The sequence below is a fragment of the Artibeus jamaicensis genome, unplaced genomic scaffold (assembly GCF_021234435.1).
Source record: "Artibeus jamaicensis isolate MK-2021 breed Jamaican fruit bat unplaced genomic scaffold, CSHL_Jam_final scaffold_286, whole genome shotgun sequence".
NCBI classification, from domain to species: Eukaryota; Metazoa; Chordata; class Mammalia; order Chiroptera; family Phyllostomidae; genus Artibeus; species Artibeus jamaicensis.
The window spans coordinates 987,426-1,005,009 of NW_026522034.1; the positions used below are offsets into that span (position 1 = coordinate 987,426).

The 17,584-nt window shown below is 47.0% G+C and overlaps 1 protein-coding gene across 1 annotated transcript in view; it reads right to left on the reverse strand.

Moving 5' to 3' along the window:
- RUFY1 (RUN and FYVE domain containing 1) overlaps window positions 1-17,584 on the reverse strand; it is a 47,484-nt gene that overhangs the window by 20,730 nt on the left and 9,170 nt on the right. Inside the window, exons 2-8 of the mRNA XM_037136389.2 lie at window positions 16,325-16,498; window positions 14,247-14,364; window positions 11,625-11,726; window positions 10,170-10,293; window positions 5,220-5,281; window positions 2,872-2,937; window positions 591-660 (exon numbers count right to left, since the gene is read on the reverse strand). Coding sequence (XP_036992284.2) covers window positions 591-660; window positions 2,872-2,937; window positions 5,220-5,281; window positions 10,170-10,293; window positions 11,625-11,726; window positions 14,247-14,364; window positions 16,325-16,498 — 716 coding nt within the window. The remainder of the gene's footprint in view (window positions 1-590; window positions 661-2,871; window positions 2,938-5,219; window positions 5,282-10,169; window positions 10,294-11,624; window positions 11,727-14,246; window positions 14,365-16,324; window positions 16,499-17,584) is intronic.

Here is a 17,584-nt window from a genome sequence, read left to right on the forward strand (position 1 = left end):
CCACAGGCCTGAGCCCGTCTCCCGGCTCCTAGACCCGCCGGGCTGGCTCCGCAGGAGAGCGCAGTGGGTCCCAGCACCCTCAGACTGGGCCCCGCCCAGAGGCGCAGCTGCGCCTCTCCCAGCCCTTGGCCTCCCCCGAGGGGCTTGCGGGATGACGAGGGGCCGAGGGGTGTGACCTGCAGGGAGCCTGGGAGAGGCTGCCCTAGCAGGGGACAAGAAGTGTCTGCCAAGGGACCACGGGCCCTGGCAGCGAGATGAGCTCCCGGTCTTGGCCGGCCTTCACCCTGTCCTTGAGCACTCGCTCCCCCTAGTGCGAAAGCAGAGGAAACAGAGCTGCAAGGCGGGGGGCGGGGGGGCTGGTCCCCGAAGCTGAAGGGCCGCAGGGGGCGCTCGGGCGCAGGGAGGGCGCGGGGACCCCGGAGAGGCAGGGCTGCCGGGGCGTGGGAGAACACCTGTCCCCTACGCAGCTCCAGGCAGCTCCAGGCCACCGGTCAGCATCCCCAGCCGGCAACTGCTCCTCGGGAAGCCTGCGACGCCGTTGCTCTCAACCGTGGGCTGCTCTGTTTTAAGATTTTCAATAAGTTACAAACCTCTTCTTGAAGCTTCGAATTGGTCTTTTCCAAGCCATCTATCTTGGTTTGAAGATCCCCAACTGTGCAGCTATAGAAAATACAATATTAAGTAAACGTGAATAAAAGGGCTACTTTCTGGACCCATGACCATGAGCTACCGATTCCGAGACCTCTAGCAGGAAACGCGGTCAGAGGCTCTCCCGTGAACTCCGGTGACGGTTCTATAAACATATGTGCGTTTACCTTCATTGAACAGCTTTCAGTATTTTCTCCTCAAAATACGCTAACCATATTTTTCCCAGTCAACTGGTAAGGAAATAGTTTTTCTCCCGAACACAATAAATGGGAAACAAAATGTGTTGGCAATCCTATACCTAAAGTAATATTCATATCAAGATATTGGCACTTTGGGGTAGTAGGATCAAAGGTGACTTATAAATCTTTTTATACTTTGCCCCATTTTCCAAATATTCTTCAAATAAAACACACTCCTTTTGCACTGAAAACCACGTGGCCTGCTGGAGCGGACTGGGTGAGCAGGGTTGTGGCTTCCTCTCTGGGCCACGTGCCAGGCCCCTTTGCTCTGAGCCCCTTCAATGCATGTGATGCTCCCACAACTCTGGGAGGCGAGTTGTATCGCCTATTTTACAGACAAGAGCCCCATAACTTTGTATTAAAAATCTCACTCACATTCATACCCCTGGGTGGGACAGCCTGGCTGAACCTGGTGCTGTGGCCCCAGACCCTACACTTTTGGGTAAGGGGCCCTCCTGCCCACCCGGGAGCCCTGTGCCTGTGAGGGGCAGAGATGCCCACCTGGCCAGGCCAGAAAGTCCACCGGGAAGCTAGGGAGGCCCCAGCCCGGCCAAGGTGGGTCCTTCCAGTGCTCTGACCTTCCCTTGAGTTCCCCTCAATGAAATGGCTCAATTCACTTCACTCCCCAAAAAACTGGGTGGAAGAAAAGTAAAAATCCAAAGACATAAAATGAAAAAGAGAGCAAAACAAAAGCTATGGAGGAAACTAAAAGTTCAAGAGTCTACAGTTGTCCTTTCTATACCAACTATACAACTTAGAAAGCAGTAACAAAATTTGCATTTTCTTAGAACACATAAATGACTAGAAAAGGTGGATCTTCCAGAAAAGAAGACGGAGATGAACTAACAACTGAGAAACACTGAGGCACTGGCCAGAATCCGCCTCCGTGCGTGCTGAGCCTCAAACCAGATGGGCAGAGGGCACTCCCAGGCCCAGGGGAGGCCAGGCCTCTCAGCTCCCTGGGGAGGCTCAGACCCCTGCCGCCAAGGCTGCTGGGGAAGGACTCCAGGATGGTCAGGTCAAGCCCGATGTTAAGAGAACAATTAAATTACTAAAAGTAGGATCAAGCAGAGTTGGTTCCCGTGATTCAGGAGAGGCTTGGTGTGAAGAAGTCCGTCCACAAACTAGATCACATCAGCAGGTTAATGGAGAAAAGTCACCATCAGCTTACAGGGATGCTAAAAGGCTTTGATAAAATTCAACATCCATTCTTTATAAAAACTCTCAATAAACTAGGAACTGATCAAGAACTTCTTTCAAAATAACAGCCAACGTGGCACTTGGGGGGAGATGGAGCAGCGTTTCCCTTGGTCTGTGGTCCGTGCCGAGGGGAGTGCCGCTCCTTCGCCTGCCTCCCCAGCTCCCGGGGCGAGAGAGGCGGCTCTTGGGAGGCATTGCTACTGTGCACCACACGTTCTCGGAGGGGGTTCTGGCAGAGAACAACATCACCTGAGGACAGGACACAGAGACTCTGCCCACTGCCACCAATGTCTCCAGTGCCTCGTGTTTCATGAGACACAGAAGCAGCGGCTTTCCAATAAAAATGAGAAAGAAAACAAGAGAAGGATATCGCTTACGGCTACTGAATGCTCTTGGAGCTCTAGCCCAGTGGCTCACCCCTGCCTTTTCCTTCCCCAACATGCTGGAGGGATGTGTGCTGATTCCCAGCAGTAAGAGTGCTGCCCATGGCAGTGACTTCCAGCCCAGTGGCTGTGGGGTGAGGGCTGGAGAGGTGAGGTTTTATTTATGGGCTCTCTAAATTGTGTAACTGCACAGAGCAAAGAACCAAAGAATTCCCAAAAGCTCTTCTTCATCAAGGGATCTGACTTCCCCAGTCCACTCACAGGAACCTGGCACAAATACTCTTTTTTCTTGGTTGGGAAAAAATTTAGCTATAAATACATGGCAACTCAAAAAAGTCCCATGAAACAACTGTCAGGCACCGAGAATGAACTGCAACACTGGAGAAAGGAGGGAGCCCTACCTTAAGTGCCGGTTCAGTTCTTCCACATAATTTTTTTGATCAAGGACATCAGTAATTCTTTCGTGCCTTTAAAAAAGAGCATAAAAAGAAGTTCTTTTCACTAAGAATTAATATTTTGTAACTTACCCCAGCCTTCCAATCACCTTGTAGGGGTACAAAAGTCATCAGGAAACCAAGAGACCAGGCTTAGGAAAATCTACAGAACCCTAAGAGAAGAGTCGGCGAGGCTGGTGGGCAGACGTGGAAACACGCAGCCTGGGGAGCGGGTGCCCTGTGCAGCCGGCTGGCTGGCGGGGAAAAGGAGAGCCGTGCAAGGTGGTGACACCAACCGCCACGTGCCAGTGGCTCCCAGGGTGGATGAAGATGCCCTTGCTACACTGAAGGAGGGAGGCTGGCTGAGCAAAGGAGACCATGACGCTTGGAAACACAAAGCTGATCAGTCTGCATTAAAAAAAGACTTTAACATTTTAAAGTCAGCCGTCCCCCATTTCTTTATACACACACGTGCATACGCACATAAATAGGAGCACTCCACCCAGGTTCACGCCATGGCGCTGCACTTGTTTCTCGGTGAGGTCACTTTACCCCTTTTACCTGTTCTGCCCTTTACCTCACTCTCCCAGGTAACCCACATGACGGCCTGTTGAGCTGTTATGCACATATATCCTATGCGCATATAACCATCATATCTATTTATCTACCTTGTGTGTGTGTGTGTGTGTACCATGCAATTAAAACATAAAACAAATACCAGGGGTTTTTTGAGTTTGTTTAAAAAATGGGATATACATGTATATACTTCCAGTATCATACTTTTCTCACTTAGTAATACCTTGTGGAAATCCCTCGAACCTGAAACCCAGGCATATGCCCTGACTGGGAATTGAACCAGAGACCTTTCAGTTTGTGGGATGACGCCCAACCCACTAAGCCACACTCGTCAGGGCAAATCTGTTCTGTTTTTAGGTCTTCATGATACATCAGAGTAGAATATTATGGACGTTACGTAATTCATTCAATTATTCCCTAGTGAAGGATAACCCATTTATTTCCTGTTGTTTTTTTTTTTTTTACTATAAAGAACATATTTTGTTTAAGCTTAAAGAAGGGTACGTGAAGCATTAATGAGGTTCCCACTGGTCCCAAGGTGTTGAGACGGGGGCTCCTTGTGGGGAAGACGTTTGGATGACACGTAGTGAAATGGTCCGATGCGGCCCACTGGCGAGGGTGTCCAGTGCCTCCCGCCGTCTTCCCCGGCAGCACTGGGATCAGGTCTGCGTGCCACTCCACAAGCAGTCCATGAGTGTGGAAGCACAGCGTACAACTAGGGGTGTGTGTTATTATCAGAACCTAAATGGTACCAGGTTTTATACACTGTTTGCTTTCTCTTTTCTTTATTTGTTCCAGGATAAGTTTTTAAAAAATCCTGGAATGAAATCCTTTTCTTTTCCAGCAGTGGCCATGGGATGGAGATGAGGGGACAGCGTGAACAGAGACATTTCACTTGTACTCTGTGTTCTGTGGAGCTTAATTCCTCACACAACAGGAAAATTTATATATCATCTATTATTAAAAATAGATAGCCCTGGCCCTGGCTGGCATAGCTCAGTGGATTGAGCGCAGGCCTGCAAACCACATGATCGTGGTTCAATTCCCAGTCAGGGCACATGCCTGGGTTGCAGGCCAGTTCCCAGCTGGGGACTCACGAGAGGCAACCACACACTGATGTTTCTCTCCTTCTCTCCTTCCCTTCCTCTCTAAAGATAAATAAATAAAATCTTAAAAAAAATTAGATAGCCCTGGTTGTTGTGGCTCAGTAGATAGAGCACCAGCATGTGAACAGAAGTGTCTCTGGTTCAATTCCTAGTCAGGGCACATGCCTGGGTTGCAGGACAGGTCCCCAGTATGGTGTGCACAAGAGACAACCACACACTGATATTTCTCTCCTTCTCTTTCTCCCTCCTTTCCCCTCTCTCTAGAAATAAATAAATAAAATCCTTAAAATTCTTTTTAAAAATATATATTTATTTATTTTTAGAGAGAGGGGACAGGAAGGAGAAAGAGAGGGAGAGAAACATCAATGTGTGGTTGCCTCTCATGTGTCCCCCACTGGGGACCTGGCCTGCAACCCAGGCATGTGCCCTGACTGGGAATCGAACTGGCGACCCTTTGCTTCACAGGCCCGTGCTCAATCCACTGAGCTACACCAGCCAGGGCCTTTAAATTCTTTTTAAATAAAAAAATAGATAAATAAAAGCTAAAATTTCAAACAAAGCTAAAACAAACGTAGCACTCTTTGCTAGAATGTCATTAAAAATGTGAAGAACAGCATGCAATGCAGTACTCACTCTTTGCCACCATCAAGATCCTGCACATCCTTAAGGTAGAGGGAAAAATCGATCACTCCAACCTAATCAAAATAATAGGCACAGGTTCAAATACAGACTCACTGTCCTGCTTTCCACATAGACCTTACAGTCTTAAAATTCCGGGTATTTATATTCCTGTCTCTTTCCTACAAATATTTATGTAGTTAGGTTAACCACCTCTACAGAACAGCAATCAATCAAACAAACATGATGGCAGAGGAGTTAAGTGGAAACTACACTAACCTCCTCCCAGGACGAATCTGGAATTACAGTTGAACTGTAGAGAAAGCATCCTGAATAGCCACTGAACATGAGCTGGAGAGAAGCCTTATAACCACGGACAGACAGAGGAAACCACCTCAGCACAATGTGACTGGTAGGGGGTGTGGAGGAGGCGAGAGAGGGCTGACCTGGCTCCCAGGAGCAGAAGCTAAAGTGCCAGAGGGATATTTCAGTGGGCTGGGGGGGGGGGAATCCCCCTGAGAAGTGTGGGGTCTAACCTGCAAGCTGGACTCCCCAGTCTATAACACCAGAGCCAGAAAGGAGCCCAGATCACATCCAGCTGTGAAAAGCAGCAGGGTTTCTGTCTGCCAGGGAGAAATGGCCAGAGATGTAGAAAGCCTCTTAAAGGGCCAATGCACAGAATTCTCCTTGGAGACACTCACCCTGTGTTCTAGCAGAGAGAGGGCAGAGTGGACTAGAGATGCTTAAGCAGAGTTGGAGAGAATGGAAGGAACAGTTGCGGGGATCCCTGTGCTGGGTCATCCGCACACTGCAGAGCCATCTATCTCAGGCAGAGCTCTCCCCTCCAAGCAGCATCAGCTTGACGGGCAGCAACAGCCCCAGCTGCAGGAATCACTCTGCTCCACCCTGTGGAGTTTCAGCCTGACTGCTGAGCACAGCTTGATTAGACTAACAACTGATCTGTTTGAAGGCTGATTAGTTTAACATCTAAGGTGGGAAAGAAGCACCTGAAATGGGAAGACTAAGAGAAAAACCCTAAATGAAAGAACAAGACAATTCTCCAGAAGAACTAGGTGAAATGGAGGAAAACAATTTATCAGACGGAGAGTTTAGAATAATGATTTAAGGATACTTAATAGCATGAAAAAAAGACATAGAAACTATAAAGAAGGACCAGCCAAAAATAAAAAATACAATACCAGATAAATAATACACTGGAAGGAATAAACAGTAGGTTAGATGACGCAGAGGATCAAATCAGTATTTTGGAAAACAAGGTAGAAAAAAACACCCAGGCAAAGCAGAAAAAGGTAAAAAGCACTTAAAAACTTGAGGCAAGCTTAAGAAACATTTTGGACAACATTAAGCGTAACAGTATTTGCATCATGGGAATACCAGAAGAAGAGTGAGCAAGGGATCAAGAATCTATTTGAAGAAATAGTAACTGAAAATTTTCCTAATCTGGTGAAGGAAAAAATCACACAAGTCCAGGAAACTTAGAGTCCCACACAAGTTGGACCCAAAGAGGCCTACACCAAGATACATCATAATTAAAATGACAAGGCTTAAACATAAGGAGAGGATCCCAAAAGCTGCAAGAGAAAAGCAGGTAGTTACATACAAGGGAGCACCAATCAGACTGTCACCTGATTACTCAAGACAACTGTTTCAGGCCAGAAGAAAGTGGCATGACATACTCAAGGTTATGAAAAGCAAGGACCTACAACCAAAGCTACTTTACCCAGCAAGACTATCATTTAAAACTCAAGAAGAAATAAGGAGCTTCCAGACAAGAAAAAGCTAAAGGAGTTTTTAGCCAAATCAGTACCGCAACAAATGTTAAAGGGCCTGCTTTAAGAAGAAGGAGAAGAGACTTCTGGCCAAGAAGGCGGTGTAGGTAAACACACTGCACCCCCTCGCACAACCAAAATAAGGACAACAACAATTTTAAAACAAAAAAAAACAACCAGAACTGTATGGAAGTCTGACAACCAAGGAGTTAAGGAAGACACATTCATCCAGATGGTAGGAGGGGCGGAGCAGGCAGCCTGGAGAGGGCTCCAGAGAGGGCTTGTGGCAAAGCGGCAGCTGGTGGACCCAGCAAGGCTGTGGACTGTGGAGCGGGCAAGGTCCCGTGTGCAAGGCATCTGGCAGACAGGGCGGCCCTACATTCGCATGCAGATAAACCAGGCTAAACTGGGGAGCGAGACAGACCCCACAACCCAAGAGTCCCAGTGGGGAAATAAAGCCTCAAAACGCTGATCAAAAACACCTATGGGGGTTGAGGTGCTAGGAGAGACTCCCAGCCTCATAGGAGAGTTTGTTGGAGAGACCCGCAGGGTCCTAGAACATACACAAGCCCACCCACCTTGGAATCGGCACCAGAAGGGCCCAATTTGCTTGTGGGAAGTGACTGAAATCCGGCAGAGAGTGGAGCAGGTGCCATTGTTCTCTCTGGGACCCCTGCCCCACGTATAGTGTCACAAAGCAGAGAAATGGGTTGCCCCACCCAGGTGAACACCTCAGGCTCCGCCCCTTACTACATAACAGGAGCAGTGAGAAAAAAAATGCCCCAAATGAAAGAACAGATCAAAGCTCCAGAAAAAATACAACTAAGCAATGAAGAGAGAGCCAACTTATCAGATGCACAGTTCAAAACAATGGTGATCAGGATGCTCACAGAATTGGTTGAATATGGTCACAAATTACAGGAAAAAATGAAGGTTATGCTAAGTGAAATAAAGGAAAATGCACAGGGAACCAACAGTGAAGGAAAGGAAACTGGGACTCAAATCAATGGTGTGGACCAGAAGGAAGAAAGAAACATCCAACCAGAACAGAATGAAGAAACAAGAATTTAAAAAAATGAGGAGAGGTTTAGGAACCTCCAGGACAACTTTAAATGTTCCAACATCCGAATCACAGGGGTGCCACAAGGAGAAGAGAAAGAGCAAGAAATTGAAAACTTATTTGAACAAATAATGAAGGAGAATTTCCCCAATCTGGCAAAGGAAATAGACTTCCAGGAAATCCAGGAAGCTCAGAGAGTCCCAAAGAAGGTGGACCCATGAAGGAACACACCAAGGCACATCATAATTACATTACCCAAGATTTTAAAAAAAGGAGAGAGCCCTGGCTAGTGTAGTTCAGTGGATTGAGCACAGGCCTATGAAGCAAAGGGTCACTGGTTCGATTCCCAGTCAGGGCACATGCCTGGGTTGCAGGCCAGTTCCCCAGTGGGGGGCACATGAGAGGCAACCACACACTGATGTTTCTCTCTCTTTCTCCCTCCCTTCCCTTCTCTCTAAAAATAAATAAAATCTTTTAAAAAATAAAACAAATAAAAATAAAGGAGAATCTTAGAAGCATCAAGAAAAAAGGAGACAGTTACCTACAAAGAAGTTCCCGTAAAACTGTCAGCTGATTTCTCAAAAAAGACCTTATAGGAAAGAAGGAGCTGGAAAGAAGTATTCAATATCATGAAAGGCAAGACCCTACATCCAAGATATCTCTATCCAGCAAAGCTATCATTTAGAATGGAAGAGCAGATAACATGTTTCCCAGATAAGGTCAAGTTAAAGGAGCTCATCATCACCAAACCCTTATTATATGAAATGTTAAAGAGACTTATCTAAGGAAAAAAAGATAAAAACTATGAACAGTAAAATGAGAATAAACTCACAACTATCAACAACTGAACATAAAAAAACAAAAACAAACTAAACAAACAACTAGAACAGGAACAGAATCACAGGAATGGAGATCGCATGGAGCGTTATCAGTGGGGGAGTGGGAGGGGAAGAGAAGGGGAAAAGGTACAGAGAATAAGCAGCATGGATGGTAGGTACAAAATAGTCAGGGGGAGGGTAAGAATAGTATAGGAAATGCAGAAGCCAAAGAACTTATATGTATGACTGGTGGACCTGAACTAAGGTGGGGGAATGTTGGTGGGAGGGGGCATGCAGGGCAGAGAATAAAAGGAAAAAAAATGGGACAACTGTAATAGCATAATCAATAAAATATATTTAAATAAATAAATAATCATATTTTGGTTTAAAAACCACCTCCAAACACATCTCTCTAAAGCACACACACACACACCCTGCTCACTCATGTGCTGGAAGGGTATACACCACAACATAATGCTGAATTAGTTGTCTCTGAGTCGTGTGATTCTGTTTGACATTTAGTTTCATTTTAAAAACACACCTCTGTATTTAATTTTTTTTTTCAAAATCCAAAAGCAACGAAACTGTTGGAGAAAATAAAACCTGACCTGGGCAGAGGGACTGGGGAAGCTACAGATTGTTCAGGTCCAAACGCATGGCGGGCAGAAGGCTGGGCAGTGGCCTGACCAGATACAGATGCCCTTCCCACCCCGAGGAGGGGTCAGAGTGTCTGTGCCCCGGGGACACCGGGAGTTTAGGTCACCTGCTCCCACTGTAAGAGGGCTGCGCTCTCCTCCGTACCTTTCCACTTTCATTTGTGCCCTGTTTTACCACCTGGGTTCCCAAATCTCTCCTGACTCTATCTCCCCAATCCCCATCCAACCTGTTGGGACTTCTAGACACATTTGTTTAATGTTTTTACTGCGTCCATTCTTGGCCCCTTCTAACTCATGACCTGGATTGACCCTTTGCGAACCCTGGCCTGAACATTTCACTGTATTGCTTAAAAACCTCCAAGAGCTCAACGGACAACGCGGAACCCCTGAACATGGCACCAGCAGCCCAGCATCTGAGCCTAGCCTTCACCTCCCCTCCTTCATGGAGTTTCCTGTGTTCCAGCCACCAACTGCTTCCTGTCCCCAAACGCACCCTCTGTGTGCCTCTGCCCAGGCCCTTTCTTTGCCCTTCCCCAGCTGCTTCCCCTTCTGTCCCTGTCTGGGGTTTGGCATGTCTACAGATCCTAGGTAAAATCTCTGGTCTAGAGAAGTCATTCTGCCTGGAGCAGTCCCCACTTTACCTGAGAATCCAAATCTTCTCCTTTTAAGCAAAGATTGGCATCAAGAACATTGAGTCCCACCAGGAGACCGACGATCACCGTCCCCTCTTCCTCCATCATGAGGGCCTCTGGCTCATAGAACTCACTGCAAGAGATGAGTGGTCACAAAGGGGCTCAGGAATGTTCTCAGAAGCTGGTTCTCCCTGCTGTACCCATCTGTACCTGGGTACAGATACCTGTACCTGCTGTACCCACTCTTGGCTTGTGGCCTGGCTGCCAGAAGCTCCCTTGGGTGAATTTCCTTCTACCTTTCATTTCCCTTTCCTGCTGCAAGCGTTGCTGTTTCTTCCCTGGCCTCTCTCTCTTCCTGTGGCTCAGAGAGGGCTCCTCCCACCTCTAGTCTACGGTGCCCCTGCCATTGGAACCTCAGACCCCAGGCCTTCTCATCTCACCTTGGCTCCTGCATTCCTGACCCTCACTCTGCCCCTCCTGGCCCCACAGGCTCCTTCTTCCAGGCTGCTGTGAATACCTCCCACACCGCGCCCCCAACTGCAAGAATCAAATTCCTCCCTCTTCTATGTGCCCCACAGGGCAACACTGGCTGCTTTTTCTTCCTTATGCCGTCACCTCAGCCACTTGCAGGGGGCTTCACACCATCTCCGACTGCTTCTGGTCACACTGATCTGCTAACATACCACTGTGTGTGTGTGTGTGTGTGTGTGTGTGTGTGCATGAGAACTCACTATCTTCAGGGTCAGTGTCTCAGACAAAACCTGCCCCTCAAAGCTGGTGTGACCACGCTTGGAGCACAAAGGACACAGCATGTTTGGGATCAGTGTTCGCCATGTAAGGCATGTTCAACAACACGCCAGGACTTGAAAACAACAGAAAACTGAGGGTGGCGGGCCATACTGTAAAAGGTATTTTTGTCTCAATTAGATTAAAAGTAACTCTAGAGAGATTCTTCCCTTATGAACCCTCATATTCTAGAGAAAGTTCCTTTCGTAATCATTATTTTTGCTTATAGTTATATGAATGTCAAATATGAACCAGTCATAATTTCAAAAATAGCCAGTTAGCCTTTACTGACATTAAAAGAATACATTTTTACAAACTGGATACAGAACCCTAAAGTAGGCAATATATTACAAAAAGCATCTAGTTCTTAAGTCATTTTTTCTGTTATCACCCAATCTAATAAATATAATTTTGTTGAAATTTAATGGGATATACTGTCAGCTACCTAATCTTAGATATTTTTGAAGAATAGTCGTTTTATAAATAAAATGTAATATAAATCTTCATTCATTCACACCAGCTTTCAGATACCAGTGCTCAAGAAAATGAAATAGCACTATTTTAAATGTAAGCCACAGGATATTTATGATTAATAATCATTTTCATAAGAGCTCTGTACATTATAGACTCCTGTTTGAACTCAAAGCAAAAGACAAGCACAGACAAGTGATGAGATACCTTAAGCTGTGTTTATTGTCTATCAGCACCTTCAGATAGTCTGCCAGTTTCTTTTGCATGAGGGCAAGATAAAGCCAAGCTCGGCCTCTTCCCACAGCTGTCCTGAATGCAAACAGAGAATCAAACTGTTACAGCTGAACAGTAACAACGAAAGGCAAAACAGCAAGACGAGTCAGCCCAAGGGATACACATTCACTCTGTGAGTGTGGAGGACACCCCAAGAATGGCTGCTTTGGGGGCTGGGAGAGCGCACTGCCTGGGAAGGCAATCAGCTTGCTACATACCTTTGGGTACTGTTTGAATTCTGTTATCATGGGCACATGGGTTTTTTTTTCTATTTTGACAAAATACAAAAATGTCTTAAGTCACAAAAATATGATTCCTGGAACAATACAATCAGATAAAACAGCACATATTAATAAAATTTCGCAGGGAGCCAAGAAATATTAGGTTAGCTTTGTGTAGGGATATTCTTTCAAAGATCACTAGTGTTGAAGTCTCAAGGTTTCTGAGGCATTGGCTCAAAGGTGCAATCTTTTAAAGAACTGTGAAAAAACCACCTTAACAAAATTCACCTTTTAAGTGTATTGCTCAGTATGTGTTCACTGCATTGCGCTGTTATGCAACCAGTCTCAAAGGTGCAAATGTGAAAAGGCCTGCTTTAAACATTACGAGAAGAAAAGCCTCACAACCGCAGACCTCACACTGCTGAAGGAAAAGAAGCAGAGTTAAGTGCGTTTGCGACGGAGGCCTGAGTGGAGAGGCACTGCTGGACCCAGCGTCTGCACCAGAGGGCGCTCTCACGGCCAAACGGGCTGGCACCAGGGACCTCAGAGCCGGGTCCACAGGGTTCATCTAACTTCATCAACACAAAAGGCTTGACCACCACCGCCCACCACCGCCCACCACCACAGATGATGGAGGTGAAAAACAAAGTGAAAAGGAAGAGAAGTAAAGTTGGAAACAAAGGTAGTGAATGTTGGCATGAGGTGGGAAATGACCGCGGACAGGGGCTGCTCAGTGGGGAACAAGTGGCACAGCTGCCCCAGCAGACAGCTTGGTGACTGCCTGCCGGCTCTCCAGGGCCTACATCCAGGAGGACATTGGAAGGACGTGATTGGGACAGGAGGCACGTTTGCAGTCACCACTGCACTGCTTGCAGAGGGAAGGTCGGAAGACAACTCCAGAGCCCCAAGGGCGTTACACAAACCGGCTGGACAACAGGCGGCTGTGGAGGAGCACGTGATGAGGAAAGAAGTCTAACCTGATATGAATGGAGAAGGGGTGCTACGGAGCAGTGTGTGCAGTTCAATAGTTAATTTTCCCGTGCTCCCCTTCCCCATATGTTAATATAAATACACTGCTTTTAGTTTAGGCTTACTTCCAAAATACTTTTATACACATGGGAACAAATATAAATCCTTATTTTTTCTCCTCTTTTTTATTAAAAAAAGAATGTGTTATACATGCTGTCCCCTCAACTTGCTTATTTCACAGGGCTCTGCCGCCACAGGGCTTGGTGGGGTTTACAGCAGGGGAGTCAAACTCGTTTTCACTCGCAGCCACATCAGCCTGAGGTTGCCTGCAAAGGGCCCCATGTAATTTTAGGACTGTGTATATGTAGCTACTTCTTGACAGTTAAGCAAGAGCTCGGCACAGCCGCCAGGCAGAAACAAGGTTCCAGGCTGAAACAAGGTGCCAGGCTGGACAGAACAAGGTGAAGGGCCAGGTTCAGCTCTCGGGCCTTGTGTTTGCCACCCATGGACTCGACGGTTTCAGTAAAATAGGCCTGTGCTCTTTCTGGTTGCCACTCACTTCTTGTCCAGGGACCTTGGGCAAGTAGTCGCTTGATTTGAGTCTCAATTTCCATGCCTGTCACTGAGAATACCAACTGCTTTCCTAGAGCTTGTTGTGGAGGATTAAATGAGGTAAGGAAATGTCCTTAGCACCATGCCTCGCACATGGAAGCCCCTGAGTACAGGGTGGCTGTTACTACTGCCTGAAAACGGAGCAGGCTGGCTCCCCAGAAAGAGGGTCAGACAGAGGACAGATGCTCCCAGGGCTCTTTTGCATCAGCCCAAGGATCTCTGAGGCCTCTTCTAATTAGATTCCACGATGACAACTTGTTTGTGTTCTGTCCAGTTGTTAATTTTGAGCCTATGTTAGGAACCTCAAGGACAAACCCAGACCCAACAAATGATTGTTAGTCTCTGCCTTTTCATAAATATCCCGTGTCCTGGGACCTAAAATCTGGCCTGAGCCGTATTATTAGAAAACTGCCCAGATGCACCTAAAGCCGTGACTCCAGGGGTGTGATAATGACTCCTTCCCCTTCTGCCACTGCTCCTCACATGACAGTGCCACCTCACCCTGTGCGAGCTTGTCTGACAAGCAGGAGTCACTGTCCCCAATTTAAGATGGATATTGAGGCTCGGGAAGGGGTAGATCTTGCTTAAGATCATGCAGAGAATGAGCAGCAGAGCTGGGACTAAAGTCTCAGTGTGGCTTATGCAATTTGTTCTAAATTGTTCTAATAATATTTTATCAGCAAGGAATGGAGAAATGGGGAAATACAAGGGAGTTTTTTAAAATATCACATCAGTGTAACAACTTCGTACTCACTTTAATTCTGGCAGATTTCTGACACTAGTGGCTATATCTGATGCTTCTGGGCAAAGCTTCTCCACCAGCTCCAAAGGACCAAAGAAAGATTTATTTTGGCCAATAAAACTCTTCTTGACTAAAAGGGAAAACAAAAGTGTTATTCATAAGAACAGGCTACAAAATGTCTTCACGGGTACACAGTGTCTCTTCCAAAAGCAAATAAATGCTTCAGATTTAATCCTTCCACTTAGTTCTTCAGATTCAGTCTTGGGGACCTGGAGAGGTCAGGTAACAAATGAGCTCTCCCTTCGGAAGACATAGATTCTCTGATGTTCCTACCATGCTCTTTCTCCAAGTATTTGCTGCCTATGAAATAAAACAGTGCCTCACAGGCTCACCTGTGAAATCTTTCCCTTTCCTCAATGCCTGACTGCAGACAGACAACACTGTCACCCCCACCTGAGCCACCACCACACCCTTCTCCTGAGCCCCCGCTCCTCGAGCTGTCACCTCCCTGCCCTCACAGTCTGCACTGCACAGAGCTGGGGCTCTTTTAAAAATGTAAGTAAGGCCCTGGCTGGTGTAGCTCAGTGGACTGAGCGCGGGCCTGCAAACCAGACAATCGCCGTTCGATTCCCAGCCAGGGCACATGCCTGGGTTGCAACCCAGTTCCCTGCAGGCCAGTTCCCAGCAGGGGATGCAGGAAAGGCAACCATACATTGATGTTTCTCTCTCTCTCCTTCCCTTCCCCTCTAAGGATAAATAAATAAAATCTTTAAAATAAATGCATTTTATAATGCCATCATTACAAAAAAATGTAAGTAAGGTCCTGTTCTCCCCTTGCTTAAAATCCTCCAAATACTCTGAGAACAAAATCCAATTCTTCCCCTGACCTATAAATATAAAGGCTTACATGTCCCTGCCCTTCCCACCTCCTTCCCCTCAGCACCCCTCAGTTACCTGGTGTCCTCCTCAAAACAAGGGTGGGCCCACTCAGGGCCTGTGCACCTGTTTTGTTTTTTCTGTTTGTTTGTGATTTTTGCTTTCCCCAAATTTTCACATGACTCACTCCTTCTTCTCCTGTACATCTCAGCTCACGCTTCGCCTCCCCAGAACCACCTTCCCCCTTTACCCTGGCTAAATGGTTTTCTCCTTACTCTGGCTGGTGTGGCTCAGGGGATGGAGTGCTGGCCTGCAAATTCGAAGGTTGCTGGTTCAACTCGCAATCAGGGCACATGCCTGGGTTATAGGCCAGATCCCCAGCTGGGGGTGTGCAAGAGGTATCCAGTCAATGTTTCTCTCCCTCTCTTCCCCTCTCTCTAAAACTTATTTAATTTTAAAAAGTAAAAGGTTTTTTTCCTTGATTTTCTATCACTTAGCACATTTTGCTTCCTTGAATTTGTAGCATCTTACAATTATATTAGTATGTTTCTGCCCTTAATGTCTGTATGTTCTCCACTACAACTGTGCTGTCCAAGGTTAGTCACTAGCCTTGTGTGCTACTGAGCACTTGAAAGACGGCGAGTGCAACTGAGACATGCTGTAAAAGCAAAACACAGCGAACGTTTAAGCCTTAGTATAAAAAAGAATGCAAACTATCTCATTAATAAGGCTTTTTAATGATTATGCATTAAAATTACAATACTGTATTTTGGATATATTCAATACAATAAGATATATTTTTAAAACTAATTTCACTTTTTTTTTTTTTTTAACGCAGCTACTAGGCATGGCCCTGGTGGGTGTGGCTCAGCGGCTGAACTCCAGCCTGCGAAACAGAGGGTTGCCAGTTGGATTCCCAGTCTAGGGCACATGCCTGGATTGTGGGCCAGATACCCACAACCCAGGGGGCTCAAGAGACAACTGTACAGTGACATTTCTCTCCCTTTCTTTATCCCTCCCTTCTCCCCTCTAAAAAATAAATATTTTAAAAATTGCACATATGGCTTGCATGAAAATTTCTATTGGACAGTGCTGCAGAAAAACTACACGTCTTGCGGGCAGAAGGTCGCGTTCTGTACCTTGGTGTTACCGCAGCAACCAGAACTACGTCAGCGCTGACGAATGCACGCCGAGCCGCGGACGCCCAGGCTCACCTTTCAGCCCGTGTTTAAGGCAGTGCTCCAACACCACGAAGAACTGCTGCAAGGGGGCGTGGTCCGCATCCAGGCTGCGGCCCAGGCTCAGGGCGGACTGGAGCAAGACCTTGATGCTAAGTTTCATCATATGCATCAGGTTGGTACGCTCCTCCATCATCTGGCACTTGGAAACTGTGGGGCAGAAGCAAGGACAGCTTCGTCAGTGGACTGACCGTGCTCCCGGCCGAGGAGCTTGGATGTGGGGCCACCGAGGCAAGACCCACAAGTCGGGAGGCAGGCGGTCTGCTCAGAGCGCAGACTCGTGGGTAACTGAGGTCTGCGTGAGATTCCAGGCCTCTCCCAGGTGGCTCTGCGCACTGCTGGGGCGACGGCAATACTCGCACCTACGGCCTCTTCCAGCATTCCATTTTCCGCCCACCGAAGGGAGTAAACCGCGGGGAGCCCCGCCTCTACTGGAAGACGTGCCCCGCCCCCAGGCATTTCTATTGGGCGATCCCACAGGCCGCGCCCATAGGCGGGGCGAGCGCCTTTCGGACCTTGGTGTCCCCTTAGCCGAGAGGGATTCCGGAACCTGCTCTTCGGTGTGACGGTGCCATCTGAGTTCCTTCGGGGAAGCCCAGCCACTAGGTTCCAGACTCACATCTGATTGTTGCCAACCGTTCGTCCACAATAAGTAGACAGTTACAAATTATACACTTTTTTGATAAGTAAAGCCGTCAGAATTAAACTCAGCTGTCTTTCCATTTCAGCTCCATTCAACTTACCGCTCTCAGGGTAGGGTGTGTTCAACCAGCATTAGATAGCCATGCCAAATGCTTACCAAATGTGTCCTCACGCCCAGGAAACTCATTGCAGAAACTTGGTAAAAATGTCCAGCCCCAACTCAGTCTGGCCGGGAAACTGCCCCAAGGCCAGGAGGGTCCCCGGGGTGCCCGCCCCAGCCAACCAATCACTGAATCCGCCTTCCTAAGGGCCAGCTGGAGGGGGTCTGGGTTGTTTCATTTCGCAGTTGTCAGATTAGTACTGGGCTTAATCGTCAGGTTCATAATCTTCTAGTCTGAATTGCTTGTTAAATCTTCACTCGGATTGATCTGTATATTTCGGATGTTAATCCTTTATCTGTTTTTATTTTATGAGCCTTACTATGGACACATAAATAGAAGAGTATATGTGTGCGTGGCTAAATTAAAAGAACAATGTTATGCCTGAATTTATAATAAAGATATTAGGCAAGTAAATATTACTGAGACTTGAGAC